Raw genomic sequence first — 17474 nt, 5'->3', positions numbered from 1 at the left:
ACACATTATCACAGCTGTGAAATTCAGGTTCAGTAGTCGAAAACCCAGGCTTACAATGCAGTGTGGACGCTCAAGCACAGTCTTGGAGACACCAAGTCGACAGACCTGGGTCCCACAAGCCCAAGCGCGGTGTGCAATGCAGACATATCTCAAATGGTGTTTCAGGATGGCTCAGAGTATACACTGTAAGGTATCACCATTTTTGTTTAGTTTTTTTCCCTGTCCTTTGCTGTGTATATGTTACTATCTGATAAAAACGTGCAAAATGGTTTAAATTTGTGCCCAGGAATTTAGCTGCACCCTAGCCATTAAAGATAGTAGGAGACACTTAGCTATGTGTCCATTCCATGTCACATTGTGGGAATTAAGGAAGCAGTGTCCAATGTATTCATAACAGCAACTCACCCTCTGCATCTTCTGGCCTTGTAAGGTCAATGACTCCTGGGCCCAGTTTTCCATCTTCACTGGGTTTCCCTGTTAACTGTGGGCCTAAATTCTCAAAGCGTGTTCTTTCCTGGAAAAGACAAGAGATACTATTAACGCTCCCTATAGCCTATTCCTACTTGCATGTCTGTGTGTATGTTTATGTACAGACATATGCCTTTTCTTTTATTTTCCTGAGTGAATTAAATGAGCAGGTTTTCATTAAAAGTGTAGTTTCGAACATAAAGTTGAGGGCTTCATTTTCATAGGTTCGGAGCACCCAGAGCTCTCATCAATGTCAGTTGGAATGATGAGTGTTCAGCACTTCTGAAAATCAGGCCCTAAGGTTTAAATGTGAAAATGTACATAGAAGCTTCCAAACTAAGCTGAACTGCACCTTTATAATGTATAAATGATGGTACATTCAACCGCAGAAAACTTTTGGCAGGAAGCAGTGCTGATCTATGCTGCACACTTTGTCTTTCCACTAAACTTTGTGACTTAAACTGGAAAAAAAACAATCGACATTTGAGAGACACTAAAATTTAGAACTTGAAAGAAAAGTTCCTATTAAAACATGCTGCTAATTTAATGGAAAAAGCACTTTTTTTCCACTAAGAGATCCAAGTTTGCATTCGTACCCCTGAGAAAACACAAGTCTGAATTTTATGCAAGAGGCTTTCAAAGACAAGTATTCAAAGAAGGAATAGTAGATGACAGAATTGATACTATTATTTTGTCTAGGAATTTCAACTGAACCTCAATGGGAATTGAAAAAGAGAGAGGATGGTGCTTGCTCCTAGAAAAACACAAAGCCTTTGAGAGCTGGAGACCTGCACAGGAAAGCTGGACCTGGCACTGTAAAATGAAAACTAAGGGAGGTATTTATGTGTTAAACCAATCTTCAATCAAAGAACTACAGGGCAAAAGCACTACAATTGACAGTACAATATTCCTTCAGAATGTGAGTCTCTGTAGTACCCTGTATCAGTAGCTAAGTGTTCAATGGTTATCATTAATTTAGCGTTCTCATTTGAAGGAACACAACGTGTTTTCCCTCTTGCCTTGTTGTTACTTCTTCAGACTAAACTTGGTATTATGTTGTACCTGTGAATGAATGAAACCTTGTTGTTCATTACTATGAAACAATATTAAATGTCATGTCAGCTTGAATTTACAGACGTGAAATACCAGCTTTCAGCTCCACGAACAGTTTCTGCATGTTATACTTAATGCATTATGCAGAAGTAGAGTGATGATTGCTGTTCAGTCTATTGTTCAATGACCTAGTTCTGTACTGAGCATTTTAGACATAAGAAGAAAACATCATGAGTTTTCTCTCCTGCACAATGTTTAGAAACTTAGAAATGTTCTTAAAGACCAAACATACAATTACTTGATGGCTGTTGTGCCTCATTTGTTCAACCTCAGTTCATTTGTGCTGTCTAATCTGATTATTTTTGAATATCATTATATTTCTATAATTAATTCCCATTAGCCAAATTGTTCAGGAAGCCTTTTGATTCTTCAGATCATGGAATATGTTTAAATCTACATGGGAAGAAAAAACAGCACAAAACCGATTCACTGGGTTTACTACCACAACATGCAGCTGAGGAGTTTCAGGTACTAAGTGTATTTTTAAAAGTTTCTTAAAATCTGCCATCCATCTAACAGGTTAGCTTTGCATTTTCATAATGGAGTAACATTCTCCATGTATTGAGTTGTTTTTGTAGTGTAGCTTTCCTATATAACGTATCTGTTGATGAGGGAACTTAAGCAAAGAAGCTTACATGAAAAGTAAGAGTTCTAGACACAGAGAAGCAATGTGACTTAGAGACAGGCAAACTAACACTACAAGACCAACCATTATACCCAAAGATGTTCTATAATCTAACAATAATCCTGTACCATCAGAATGGAATCTGCTTTGCTGGCAGATAGGAATGATTTTTTTTTCCAAGTGTTCCTTGTTCCATTGTTGAGGGGTTAGTTTAGATTTTCACAATTTGCACTCAAAATAAAAGCAAAAGTCAGTACTAAGAAAAACAGCTTTTGGCACACACCATTTCTCTTTCCAAATATTTGCATTAAAGCCTTTTCTAAAGGAGTGTTAACGTGGCATCTGCAGTATTCCTGGAAGAACAACCGTTAAGTATGGTTTAGAAGAAGGAGAATATCTTTCTACTATTAAAATCAACAGAACCTGCTGTATATCCATATGTACATTTGAAGTATCTTTCTCGTCATTCATTCCCTTTGATTTTTTACCAGAAAATATTCTCTGTTAAAAAAAGGGGGGAAAAAAGTTTCTGAAAGAATATCAATATTTTGACATAGAAGGAGAAAAGGGGAAATTACACGATAAGGGCAGAAATAGTAAGATGAGAAAGCTTACACAATAATAATACCTTTTCTTCTAAAAGAACTGAAGTCCACTTATGATTCAGTAATAACCTCTGGTTTTCAATTCATAGGAAAATGGACCACAGCTATTATTTCTCAATATATACATTGGAAAGCCTTTTTAGTCTCTGATTTTTTTCAATGAAAAATATTCTTCACAGTGATGCTTATGATATCAATATTTGGATGAGGAATTAGTACATTTTATATGAAATGCTTTCATGAACTTAATATTCAAAGGGACACTCACCTGTTTGAGTCCCAACCTTTTCCTTTCTTTTGGGCTTATCCTAGTAGGCTTCACATCAACCAGCTAACACATGGTGAAACCACTACTTACCTTGTTTACACTATGATTTTAAAAGGGGTTAGTTAGTTATACATTTTTAAAAACCACCCTTTTTCCTAGTGCAAACAAGTCCTAAAGGAAAATTAATTCTACATAGCCTATATCCACATAAACAGCTACATGTACATATTGTAAAATATTTTTAAAGTGTGTGGGTGTATATATATAAGCACATACGCATTAACAAATAAATACACACACCCATTACATCCACACACATATGTATGTGCAGCCGGAAATATATATGCCCATGCAAGCTATGTTTACATATATTTTTGCTTCTTAGACACACAAAGCTAATTTGTTTGTATGTTTTTAGTTAAAGTGTATCTTCCAGGGATAGGGTGTGGTTTTTACCTCCTTTTCAAAAGGTAATTTTGGAAGTCTAAACAGGTGGACAATGTCCTTTAATACTGTCTGCGTGTCATCTGCTATAAATTCATACAAAGCTGTTCACTTTAAATTGTGTAATTTCAAGAAAGTGCTTAGGATATGATCCTGTAAATCTTTACTCACGGGAGTAGGCCCACAGAAGTCAACGGGACTAAAAATTTGCAGGGTCAGGGACTTTTGCTGAAACTGTAAGCTCTCTCAAGCACAGTTTGGGCCCTCTGTGTTTTTGTGTATTTTAAAAATACAGTAAAAATTAATCACTACTTTAAAATTAGAAGAAGGAAAAATTCTTCTTGCAACAGCCAAATCTTCATTTTCATTCAGTGACATGATTAGGCACTTATTTATGCATTGTCAGTCACAAACATGCAAAAAACATAACAGTTATTAAAAAAAATTAAAGTCTGTTCCACTGTGTTGTAGAGCTGTTGGTTCTCTAAGTGCTTTGAAATTATGATGTATGAGGTAGATGTTGCATATTAAATAAAGATATTTAAATGATAAAGCCCCTTTAGTGAGAGTTGATGAATGTTAAACGTTATGAGCCACAAGACTGTGGCATCCATCATATTCACATGTTATCACAGTCAATGATGGAACAGCCCCAGCAATGACAGATAGACTGCTAGATTATTATCCCTTATTTCCAGAGTCACCGAGCAAGCCAGCCAACCTCTTACGCATTATTTTAAACTTTGCATTAAATTAGCAACTTTTCCCTCATTTCTGTGGCAGGGATTATCAATTCTTCCTGCGTGTGTGGAAGGTAAAGGGATGGTTTAGTCAACCGAGAAGTGGCGGAAGCAATGCCCTTCCTACAAAAAAGCTGCAAACTTCAAATTACTAGAAACAAATATAAAATTGTGATCTTATGGAAGAACAGCAATGAAACAGTAAGCACACAATAATGGCTTTTCTCTGCACTTAGATAAAAGCTGAATTTTTGATGTGCACAGTATATTTTCATAAAATTTTATATACTTTGTTTTATACACTTATTGGCTATTCCATAATAATGTGTGTGCTAACAGTAAAATTGCTCTTAAATTTATGTGTGTTATTTATACGTTCCCACGTAACAATGCTTTTTGTTGTAAAAAATATTCTGTTTATTAATGTAACTTTACAACCACTGCATCCAAGATCCGTGGTAAATTAATGACATTTTTATTATTTTATAGTGTCATTAAATTTTTACTGATCATTCCATCAAACAGAAGCAATAAAGGCCGTAATGTAAACTGGGACACTTAGATCAGGGGAACAGGAAGGCATTCCATATAGTCTGAAGTAAACGACTTGCTATAAATGATATTTATACCATCTTTAAGCTTGTGAGAATACTTGGACAAGTTTGGCAAAACTGTTTCAGTAGTGCAGTAGATTGTGTACTTAAATAACAGTTTACTTGCCAGCGAGACAAGTTTTTTCAAACCAGATGCGAGATGACTGATTGCATCCATCTCTTGAAAAACAATATACGAAATGTAATAATACACTGGGTACCCCTCCCTTCTGGATTACCAAGACTGATCAGACTATACCCATGCCTCAAATTATTTCAACATGCTAGCTTTTTCCACATCTGAAATGTGTATTCAGACTAAACTGGAAAATGGCATACCAGCTGATCCTTGTGTGAAAGGGTTTGTTCTATTTTTTTTTTCAAACAAATACATTTTATTTAAGTAGACATGGCTGGACAATGATGTAATACTCTTTGTTTCAATAGTTTAACTTGGCAGCAGTTACCAAGGTTTATTTAAAGAGCCAATTTCTAGAGTCTGAATTAATATGGGTCATTCACAGAAGCCACAGAGTTTATGCCTAAGGGGCTATTACATATCTGAGGACAGTATTTTAGTTTCAATTTTAATTCGCTATCAATAATTATCACATCTTTAGACACAAAATACATTACAATTAGGTTATTCCACACGGAATGTCTCAACTAATTCTTTAGTGGCTTATTTCTTATTTATGGTCTACGCTGTTTACATGCAGTGGAATGTAAAAAAAACAGCTAAAAACACCTGCATTCAAAACATCAAAGGGAAAATTTTCAGCAAAACTTTTAGGGATTCATTCACACTATCCCTATTAATGCTAACAGGAATTGTGAGAATAAATCCCCCAGACACCTTAGCAAAATCTTATAATTTCCTAAGAATGTGACTTATACTTATTTGTGACAACAACAAAGCACTTCAGAGCTCAGACTGACACTTTGTCCTTCCAACCCGCCGTCCATTGTGACTATGAATCAGGAAACATTGTTCTGGGAGAACTCACAAGTCCTTCTTTCATCATGCAAAGGTCAAGGTATAAATTCTCCCAAGTTCCTCCTACTTTTTTACAGCTAGGACTGGAAAGTGAAATCACCCTCTGCTTAGAATCTTTTGCAATAACTTGGCATAGCAGGAATCATTACAAATGGACTTTCAGCCTTATCTCTAAATTTTGTACTTTTTTTGGGGTGGGAACTATTGTAATAGTTCCTACCATATCAATTTGTAGTCAGAAAAATAAAAATCCCTGAAAGACGTAGTACAGTAGATGTAGAACTCAGAGAAAACTTGGTGGCATTAGTTCACAGGGATCCATATGAACCTTTTTCCAGTTTTAATTCATGTGGTTTTGCTTTGATTTCCAGTTGTGAGCAAACTCCAAGCAAGACTTAACCAAACCCATCAATTTTGGCCAAGTTATAGGTGGAAACACTGAAAAATCATAGAATTTCTCACGGTTTCTCAATAGGAACCATAAATCTGTCCCAGGTTCACAAACTTTTGGCAATGTTTGTCCCAAGTTTGAGATTTTCTCATGAATATTTTGCATGGCTAAAATTACAAGGTATCATATCATTCTGTGGCAAGAGGCATTTAAATATTTAGCGTGTGTGTATGTGTGTGCACATGCGTGAGAGACAGTGAGAAAAAATTACAGTGAAAATGTAATAATAGTTATTTTTCAGCATTTTAATAACTGGGCCATTTTGCTAAAAGTTTCGGTATACTTGATGTACAGGTTGGATGAATGAACTCTAAATGTCTGTGACTTTAAGTTGATCTGACAAGATAAAATACCAAATCCCAGTAACTTTAACAATATGAAGGTAATGCTCCCAGTGGTCAGACTAAAAGGGCAATATAGTATATCCTCACTTGAAACCTTACTTTAGTTTTCTCCTTCAAGATTTCCAGGATGTCCATAAGGCACTCAGCTACTATGATAATGAAGGTGGTATAAGAACCTATACAGAATAGAAAAGAATCCCTGTCTCAGCCTACAGGTGCCTATTGCAATATAGGATATGTCTACATGGAGATAAACAACCCACAGCTGGCCCAGGTCAGCTGACTCAGGCTGGAGCCCGAGCTCTGGAACAGTGCAAGGGTGCAGCCTGAACCGAAACATCTACACAGCAATTTTTAGCCCTGCAACCCAAACCCACCAAGCCTAAGTCAGCTGACCTGAGCCAGCCATGGCTGGGCTGCGAGACTTTTATCTCCGTGTAGACATTCCCATAGTGCCCTGATGTACCATGCTGAACTGCACTGGAAGCATGTACCGACTCAGAGGGAAAGGAGGGCATTAGGTCCCCTTTTTAAAATATATTGTTTTGTTTTAAAATACTGTTGAAAAAACAAGCAATGCATTGAAAAAAGGATTTATACTAATCCTGCTTAACCGGCTCCATGCTTCAGCTAGCTTCCACTATTCTGAATGTGACAACATGACACATACAGGGGTGTCACAGGACAGTAGGAATCTAATGTTATTAACGTTCATGATTTTATTGCAAGTCTCATGATATCTGGGTCTCTTAAAGCCCCAGCTCCTGGAGTCAGGTGAACATATGCAAATATCACGTTTTTTATCGAATGAAAGCTAAGATTCTAGCCTTTGTGGCTGTGGAAAAAAACTTGGAAACATGAACATTATAGGTTCAAAAACAAGACGACAAATATCAACAACTCACTGTCCTATTTTTTTTAAAAAAAAAGTTGATTTTTTTAAGCAAATTGCATGATTTTAGAGGGTCTGACTCATGATTTTAAAGTGCCCTGTGAAAGAGAATACTAGGAAGCTTCCATCACTGTTGGAGTGGATGTCATGACATCTGAATGAAGAAATATGGAACGAGTGTTAAGGTGAAGTCCCTGTATATGTGGTTATTAGTGGCACTCAACACATATTTTTGCATTACTGGATTTTATTGCTTTTCAGGTCACCTTTAAAAGTAACACAGAATATATTTAATTCTTTAAAAAAGTCAGATAGCCAAATATTTCCATCTAGACAGGATTTTATGAGTTAATCCTCCCCCCCCGCCACCTATTAAACACTGATAGACAGATCCTTAACTACTGCAGCACTTGCAGACACTCCTAAAATATGGATCTACCTCAGTTAGATTACTTTCAACAGGATTACTGCACTTACTGAACCCCCTTAACCAAATGCTTTATATCTTTGTTCATATGGTTTTAATAAGGTTTTAACCAATTGCAAGGTTATTTATAAGTTTGCAACTCCCCAGTAGTTAGAGTTATGAAGCGTTCAGACTTAAGCATATCCAGTTGTGTGGTAACCCAACTACTGCTTTTATGCGGTTTCCAACTTTTTATTCATGCACAAAGGCATGATGCATGGCAGTATCCGAAAACTTTCTGATTAACTCTTTGTTTCAGCAACACATTCACACAGCATTGTACTGTAAAATTATGCAGTTCAACTGAAACGTGAGAGAATTTTTATTAAAAGCAATGAACTGTTGAATTCTGCCTAGATTAATGAAAATTGATTACTCCCAGAGAACAAAGGAATATTCAATTAAATTAACAGCTGATAAATATAAAACAAACAAAAAGAATTACCACTTCACACACCATATAATAAAGCAGTAGAATTCATTGGAGGTCAGAAGGAGCCCAAAGCCTGACCTGTCACTTGTTTTTAAAAGGGCTGAATAATTTTATGACCATTAATGACATTTGTAATAACACACGGTAAAATACAAATTATTGAATCTCCCATTCCAGGGTGCAAATTATTCACTTGCAGGGGTCAAGCAGACATTCCCTCCTTCTCCTTGCTGCTCCCCCCTCACAACCCAGCATCAGTGGATCATTGGCCCGGTGCATTATGGGAGGGAGACTAATTTGCTTCTGTAGTATGAAGTATTGGCCACTGCTAGAGGCACAATACTGGATTTAATGGACCAATAATAAATTATGTAGGCCAGCCCTATGTAACTTGTAAGAGTGAAGAATATGAATGCATCAATTTAGAACACACATTTTCTTTTAGTCCTACACATACTTGTGCTATCATATTATTTTAAAAAAAATATGATACCGAGCACATGTTCTACAGGAAATAATTGGATTGTTCTACTTCTTTTTTACTTTATTTCCTATGCTACTGGGCATGAATCTGTGTCTGAGGGCTACTCAGTTGCTACAGGTCTAACGTAGCCATGTAGCAAGTCCTACATGGCCCACCAGCAGAGTACAAACCTAGGACCTTCAGCATGGCAGCACAAACCTTTACCACTTCAGCTACTGGAGTAACTCCATTAACTCACAGCAGCAGAAAGCCCATTTTCCTCCAGTGAACTAGAGTTCCAGGGGTGGCACAAGGGAGGCTGCAGGGGCTATAGCCATCCCACAATTTGCCTTACACCACTCCTCCCCCACATAGCAGCTGCTTCTCTCCAGCCACCCAGCTCTGAAGGCAGAGTGGAGAGCGTGGCAGCTACTGGCTGGGTGCCCAGCTCCAGCAGCAGTGGAGAAGTAAGCCCAGGCAGGGGTTGGGGAGCCCGAGAGCAGCCCCTGGCCTGTGTTCCCACCTGCCGGGGCACACCACCCGCTCAGACTGACCCGCTGTGGCACAGGCTCCTGGGTCCCACCTTTCACAGTTGCTGCTCTCCCAGGGATCTGCTGGCCCCGGAGATCAGCCAGTGCCTTGTGCTGCCTGGCTCCGGCTTCCAGCTCTGACTTGACCATGGGGTGGGGCCTTAGAGGGGGGCAGGGCCCTGTGATGAGGGAGGCGCAGCCCCCTCACTGGGAAGAGGTTGGCACCACTCCATAGAGTTCACAGAATAAGCGTTGCTGAATTGGGGCAATAATACTATTACTCTGCACATATGTCGATGACTGAATTTCACTGAAAATTTGGTCCTTCTTAGAGTCAGAGTTAGACAGAACTCAGGAGACTCTGATTTCCATTACTATGCTCAAACAACTGGACTCCACTTCTCTCTCAAATAAAGCACTGGGTGCGTATTCAAGGCTGAATATTTAAAGTGGACTACAAGATAACACATCTTTAGCAAGTAGCCACATTAATATAACAAAGAGTAAAACTATTCCAGTTTCTGCTAAGAAAAACAGCTTTGCTGGGAGAGAAAAAAGGAGTCATCGACTTCAGTTTTGCTGTGGCACACTGCAGACCGCAACTGCACAAAGCAAAATTAGCTGCCTTCCACAGGAGTTTGGAAACGGACAGATTTACATAAATTTAGATTGTACATACATGCCAGTAGCCACACATCTTAAGTACCAGTATGATGTAGTCTTATAAACTGTACATATACAAAATATATGTACAATTTAACATTTTATACCAGCATTGAGACATTCAGATTTGATTTTCTTACAGTTACTTTAATTCTACTATTGTGAGTGTCTGTGTTATGATAGGGTCTTTCATTATGTAATACAACATCAGAGGGAAAGCTACAATAAAAACAACCTCCAGGATGCAATAACCACTGGCCAATGTATGATAAATACACTTTTCCTACATTAGGAATTCCTCCTTTGACAATAATTGTAAGGGTTGAAAAACAGGACTAGGCAAATTGATTTTGAAAACAAAAAAATAGTCTAAACCATAGCAAAAAGCTCAAAGCTGAACCTGAACTTTAAAATATATAGCATTGCAAGTGCTTGCACAATTCTGCATGTTTATTATAAAACAAACCAAAGGGAATAAAATTATTGCTAAATTAAAAGTCTCTGAGTATATTTGCATTAAAGTAAACAATGATGTAGCATGGTTGCAAAAAGGAACTCAGGTCTATTTAATGTTCTCTCAGACAGAACTGAACCTGAACTTTTAAAATACAGACATATTTCATTTGAAATTGTCTGCTATGTACAGTTTTTCTGGGTTTGTAATTTTTATTATCTATTTTTTCAAGTATTTATTTTGTGTTTGCTGCAGCATTTTACGCTGTTTATTCTCAAGCATCCTTTACTATGCTCAGAGAGAAAACACACATCACTAAAGAATCAGGATGGATGACAATGGAACGATGATAGTAACATCATTATGCCGTGTCTTACCTCTTGTATCCCCATAACTGCCGTGTTTGCCTCTGATTATTTCAACCTCAAGAAAGTGTGCTGCTTACTGTTTGTGTCAGGAAGGCAAGATTACTGTGTGCAAGGTTAGCATATCAAGTATGATATACATAACTCCTGTGCGATAGATGTACCCTTCAGCTAGCTCCCTTCTTTAATTTTAATTCAACAAGAAAAGAACACTCAGGTTGCATTAACATTAAGCATGTGCTGAAGTGCTTTGCTGAATCTGAGCCACTCAGCACATTGCAAGATCAATCTCATAGGGTACCTTAGAACAAAAAGTTTATGTTAAGAAGAGGTAATGCTGTTTATCTGTGGCTAATAAAAATAATTTTTTCTACTTTTTGTTATTCATCCTGCCCTTCAAGATGAATTCGGGTGAGGGTCTTGAACAACTTTACACCAAATAGTTTGGAGCCCTTCCTGTACAAATAGGAATTTGTTTTCTTCCAGGATGGAACAGCACAAGACTAAGGACGTGAGTGCCCTCACTGAAGTAAGTGGGACTACGGACAGTATGTAAAGGTAAGCATGAGTAATGAGTAATTTGGAAGAGACAGGGCCTAAGTTGCTTGGAAATCACAGATCTAAAATCTCTACCTGGGGAGAAAATTGCTAAAAGTGCATTAATGATTAGTATAAATTTATCAAGCCAAAAAAATAGGCAATCATTCCCCAAAAAGGACAAAGCAGATGCTTTCCTTTCAAACATCTAAGTTTCCATTTTTCTGGATCATACTCTCATAGGTCCAGGGTTGCCCTTACATGTTTGTCTACAGACCTATATTCTGAAGTCCAATTTCCTCACAAAATGCAAGGGTTGTATAATATAAAAAGTACTGTTCTCCACTTAAAACACTAACATGACTTATACCTAAACTAAACAGACAGCCTAAAAAGAGAAAAGACTCACACAAACATAAAGACAGGCACAGCCTGATCCAAAACTAGCTATAGCAACGGGAATCTTTCTATTGACTTCAATAGGCTTTGGATCTGTCCTAAATAAATTGAACAGTAACTAAATCCTTAATCTGAATTCAGTTGTTATTATCTAATTATTTTAAAAAGAAATATTTACATAATGAAATACTGTATCAAATTATGCTCCATAGAGGCAAAATTCACCCTCATGACAGGGGAACAGTACAAGGGCTATGCACATTAAGTCCCACTTAAGACTGATAATGAGGGCATAGGTGGGACTTCAGTGCTTCAGCACAGGGCTGTATTGCATCCTACACACATATCTGTACTTTTGATTTCAAAATTATCACACACACACACACACACACATGCAGAAAACATACATGGAAAAGTCCACGTGATTCACTGCATGGAGATAAAATGCCTCATCCCTGGGGAAGACACTTGCTACTCTGTCGGGAGATGGGGACAGAATATGCATGGAGAAGGGATTCTATTGTCTAAGGGAATTATGCCTTCTATGCTTACCGGCCATATTTAGCTGGAATTTGTGCTAGATCCATTCTGTCCATGTTTCGTAGCAGAGGGAATGACTGTCCTGTGGTTGTAATAAGGGATATTTCTTTGTGGCTTTTGAGTAGAATGATAATACCTAGTTCTTCATCAGTAGTCCTCAAAGTGCTTTACAAAGTAGGTCAGTATCATTAACCGCATTTTACAGATGGAGAACTTAGGCATAGTCTCAAGAAGGTACCACTCTGCAGCCCAGTGACAGAACTGAGAATTGTACCCAGGTCTCCTGAATCTTTGTCGAGTGCTCCATCAACTACACCACACGGCCTCTCATATAAATATATTTAATGTATTTTTCAGCCATAGAACATTCAAGCCTTTGCAGCTGTCAAATGAATATGTTTAAAGAAAACAACACAAACAAAAGCAAATATAACATTAATATTACCTGGGAACTACTGTTTTGATGTTACTCTTGGAAAAAGGGATCTCCTGCTGTGGCCATATGCACATTTATACAGACTGAAAAATCTGTTAGCCAATACCACTAACTGGCAACTATTTATGTCTGAAATGGGAACATAATCAGTTTTCATTGGTTAAGTCCAAGCTGTGCCAAATTTTATATTATGACTAAAAGCTTGGCCAAAGGCAATGGCAAGTAGCAGAAAATTGCTTACAGTGTTACATGCCAGATTACTTGAATGATTTGCATCAGGTCTGCAGGAGGGTTTGGGGTATTAAAACTTAAAATTTGGAACAGTCTTGAAATGTGGATTTTTGTTATTTGCAATATGACACAGAGGTGTGGGTTATGATACAGCATGGACTGACTAAATGAGACAATTTTTAATCTAAACAGCATGAAACTTTTAGGAAAAGTTCAGTTTGAAATGCTAGTTTTTTTCAATTGAACATTTGGAGAACCAACTGATTTAGATTAAATTCTCACCCCTGCGTTTCCAGTATTGTTGCCATTGTACTAAATACAGCTATACAGTTTGTATTCCAGATGAACTGATCTGACTAAAAGCCGTTAGTATGATTCTTACCCCAAGATAAATCAATATTTAATATCCCCTTCAACAGCCCCAGTAGATGATTTTAAACCTTGCCTCCATCCCATTTAGTTACCTTTAAAAATTCTTTATGCCAGCCTTCACAGATGACTTCTGAAAAACTAGTCTATAAAAAGCAGCCTGAAAATAATGAATTCAGACAAAGAGGGTTTTTTTCTTCTTTTTAATCTTCGTGAATTGTGCTGATCTCTAAATCCCTCTCCTTTAGCTAATTCTTACTTCTCAGCTAATTTGAGGAACACATAAATACTTCCTCTAAACCTGAAATATATTTGAAATATAAAGATAGATAGATGATAGACAGATAGACCCTGTGTGATAGTGGAGATAGAACGATAGAAGGAAGATCCCATGTGCTAGAGAGAGAGAGAGAGAGAGAGAAGGGGACCCATGTGCCCATCCCCAGCCATATGTGCTATAAGGTAGGTCTGGTGATAGGACTTTTGCTGATGGAAGCTGAAAGAATGGGCCCACCAGTGTCTCCACCCTGGTTACTTCAGACCAGAATGTGCAATTCTCCTCCCAGAGGGTACCAGGCCCCAGGCAGCTCCTTCCCATCTCCTAACCACACAGGCTATGGGAAGTGTTCAGAAGCAGGAAGGCAACTCAGCCCCAGGACTTCAAACATGATACAAATTCACCTCAATTTTGAGCTCTGGAATGGGCACATACCCACGGTTGTGCATACAGGGTGTGCCGGGTATGCCCAGGCACACCCTAATATCTCCAAAAAAAAGGGGCTTTGCATTTTAATTTAATCGCCTGATACGCTCTTTTAGTTTTAAAGTATGAACCGTTGTATTATGCAATAAACGCCAAATTGCATAATATAGATGTTGTAGAAACGTATAGAAAGCCCGCGTTTGCTCACAGCATGCGTCCCCACTACTGCGGCGCTGCATTACCATTGGTCATTCCCTCCCCCTCCGACTACCATTCTAGAAAATTCTTTGACCTATATAAGTAGCCACATCAGGCATGCCCAGCACAGTGTCTACAGTGTTCGTAATCTTTGTCGCATGTACTCTACTGAAATAGCATAACAAGCCCGTGGCTTTACGTTTTAATTCCATCGTATGATACCCCCTTTTAATTTTAAAATATGGATCGGTTCATTGTTAAGATAAGAAAAGGAGCAGACAAACTGAATTATAATGAATGTGTTGATAGTAGTGCAAATACCTCGGACTCCTCGGTTAAGAACTTACATGAAGATAATGCTGCCACCAGTTCCAGTGCATGCAATAAACTGAGTAATGACCAACAGAAACAGACTTTGTCTCTTAGTTCAGGTCAGTGTAGTTCGTATTCAAAGCCATCAAACATTCCATCTGATGACCCAGTCTGTGATATTCCAAAAAATAGATTAGAACGCCGGTCTCAGTTATCTAGAGGACCTTATCAGCCTAGATTGAGCATGTTTCCTAGAAGTAAAATAGGGAATAAACAAAGAAGTTTTCAGTCCGTTTGGTATGAAAAGTATAGGTGGTTAGAATATAGCCCATCAAAGGAAGCAGCATTTTGCTTTTACTGCCGTTTCTTCTCCTCTAATGATGCAGCAAACAAAGGTCACACTGATCCAGCATTTCTTGATAAGGGATTCAGAAACTGGCATAGGACTAACGAATGTTTTAAAAACCACCAACTGTCAAAATCTCATGTGTTGAGCTGTTCTTCATGGTCAAGTTTTAATGAAGGGGAACCTATTGATGTATTGTTGGATGAGGTCAAGCAGGCTTATCTGTCTAAACAACAAGAAGAACGGTGCCATAACTGAAGCGTAATGGAGCGACTGATTGACATTGTTCTGTGTTTGGCGAAAGGTGGGAGACCATTCAGGGGTCACAATGAAAAAGCTGACAGTTTTGAGAAAGGTTTAGTTCTAAATCTTGTCAATATGCTCCAAAAATATGATTCCGTAATGACAAAGCATGTGCAACAATCTCCTCGAAACGCTACCTATCTGAGTAATCGCATCCAAAATGATTTAATTGTGGCCTTGCACAATGTTGTGCAACAAAAAATTGTGTCTTCACTAAATGGAAAAATGGTCTCAATAATTGCCGACGACACTACTGACTGTGGACACCATGAACAGATGTCCATTGTGATGCGGTATTTTGACAATGAAAAACATAGTCCAGTTGAACATTGTGTGTCTGTTCAGAGACTATTAACAGTTGATGCTCAGTCTATTTTTGACCAGTTAAATGACATCCTTGACATTCTTAAAATTGACTGGTCATCAGTGATGTCTGTCTGTTCTGATGGCGCATCTACTATGTCTGGATGTACTGCGGGAGTTCAAATGAAATGTAAAGAAAGAAAGAGTGAAATACACTATGTACACTGCTATGCGCATTGTTTGAACCTCGTCCTAGTAGATGCATGCACTTCAAGTAAACAAAACAGAACTGTCTTTGATTTTTTTGGTGTTATTCAGACTCTTTATGCCTTCATGGAGGGGAGTCCTGTGTGACATGTAGTAATGGAGAAGATTTCAGAAGAAGTAGGATCCCAGTTGAAGACTTTGAAGTCCCTGTCAAACACAAGATGGGCATGCAGAGCAGAAGCAGTGGTTGCTGTAAAACAAAACTACTCCATCATTTTACAAGCTTTACAAGAGATTATCAAGATAACTCGCCTTGCTGATGCTAAAATAAAAGCCAGGGGCCTTATCCATGAACTAAATTGATTCAAGTTCATCTTTGCCCTTCACATGATGCACCCTATTCTCCAGATGGTGGTAAAAGTGAGTAAGGCCCTTCAAGCTCCAGATCTCAACTCACTTACTGCAATGACGGGTGAAAAGCTTGTGTAAACTCTTTGGCTGCGATGAGAAGTGGCCCAGAATATTTCAATTTATTGTCAATGACAGTGTGAAAATGTGTGTAGAGAATGATATATTGATTCCCCCAATTAAGAAGAGAAAAATGTCCACTTGTATTGATGATGCGTTTGAGTCCCAGCATCACTTTGATACAAAAGAGGAGCAGGAGAGAATAACTTAATTTTACCTCGTAGACTCAATGATTACCAGCATTGACCAGTGATTTGAACAGGAGACTTGTAAAATTGTGATTGCAATGGGAAAACTGCTGAGCTTAGACATTGGCAGGGACGATATGAGAATCATTGCCAACAAATTTAAAGTGTCCTTGGATGAGTCGGAAGCTGAAGTCGGATTGCTTCGGGGTTATGACGGATCTGTTCCTAAAGGTAGCACTACGAACACCACCAGAGAGTGGCTTGATTGGCTAAAGGAATTGGATCAGTCTTCCATGTTCCAGGCCTTTTACAAATCTATTCAATGCTTTGCAGTCTTACCTGTTACAGGCTGTTCATGTGAAAGAGCCTTTTCGAAACTAGCACATGTAAAAAACAAACTAAGTAGTACAATGTCCCAACAGCATCTCGACTCACTCATGATTTTGTACATTGAACAAGAATTGGCTTCGTCAGTTAATTACGATGATGTGATTCAGGAATTTAAGTCCATAACACCTCATTCTCTAGGACAGGAAGATGAAGAAAGCTTAATTTGTGCTGGTCAATTTGGGTTAGCTCATTATCTAGTTAAAGATAAAGATCATGAAAATTTACTGTATCTTTGTATACACCTGGTTATCTCTACAGCAAAAATTTGGTATTTTGTGTCTCATTTTTTAAGTTTGTATTTTTAAGTAAAGTTTAGTTGTTAATTTAAAAAAAAATTAAGTTTAGTTACGTTTTAGTTTCTTTAGTTTGTTTGATGAACAAAATTAATGTCCTTTAAGACTGATTTCAGAGTAGCAGCCGTGTTAGTCTGTATTCGCAAAAAGAAAAGGAGTACTTGTGGCACCGTAGAGACTAACAAATATATCTGAGCATAAGCTTTTGTGAGCTACATTGTAGCCGATGAAGTGAGCTGTAGCTCATGAAAGCTTATGCTCAAATAAATTTGTTAGTCTCTAAGGTGCCACAAGTACTCCTTTTCTTTATGACTGAGTATTCAGTAAATGTTCGCCT

General features: G+C 38.0%; 1 protein-coding gene across 27 annotated transcripts in view; it reads right to left on the bottom strand.

Annotated features, from left to right (window-relative positions):
* SOX6 (SRY-box transcription factor 6) overlaps positions 1-17474 on the bottom strand; it is a 449851-nt gene that overhangs the window by 43365 nt on the left and 389012 nt on the right. For all 27 annotated transcript variants that reach the window (XM_077818342.1, XM_077818361.1, XM_077818360.1 and 24 more), the window contains one exon: positions 406-514. In XM_077818342.1, coding sequence (XP_077674468.1) covers positions 406-514 — 109 coding nt within the window. The remainder of the gene's footprint in view (positions 1-405; positions 515-17474) is intronic.

Source organism: Eretmochelys imbricata, chromosome 6 (assembly GCF_965152235.1).
Source record: "Eretmochelys imbricata isolate rEreImb1 chromosome 6, rEreImb1.hap1, whole genome shotgun sequence".
Taxonomy (NCBI): Eukaryota; Metazoa; Chordata; order Testudines; family Cheloniidae; genus Eretmochelys; species Eretmochelys imbricata.
This window is presented reverse-complemented; position numbering and strand designations above follow the sequence as displayed.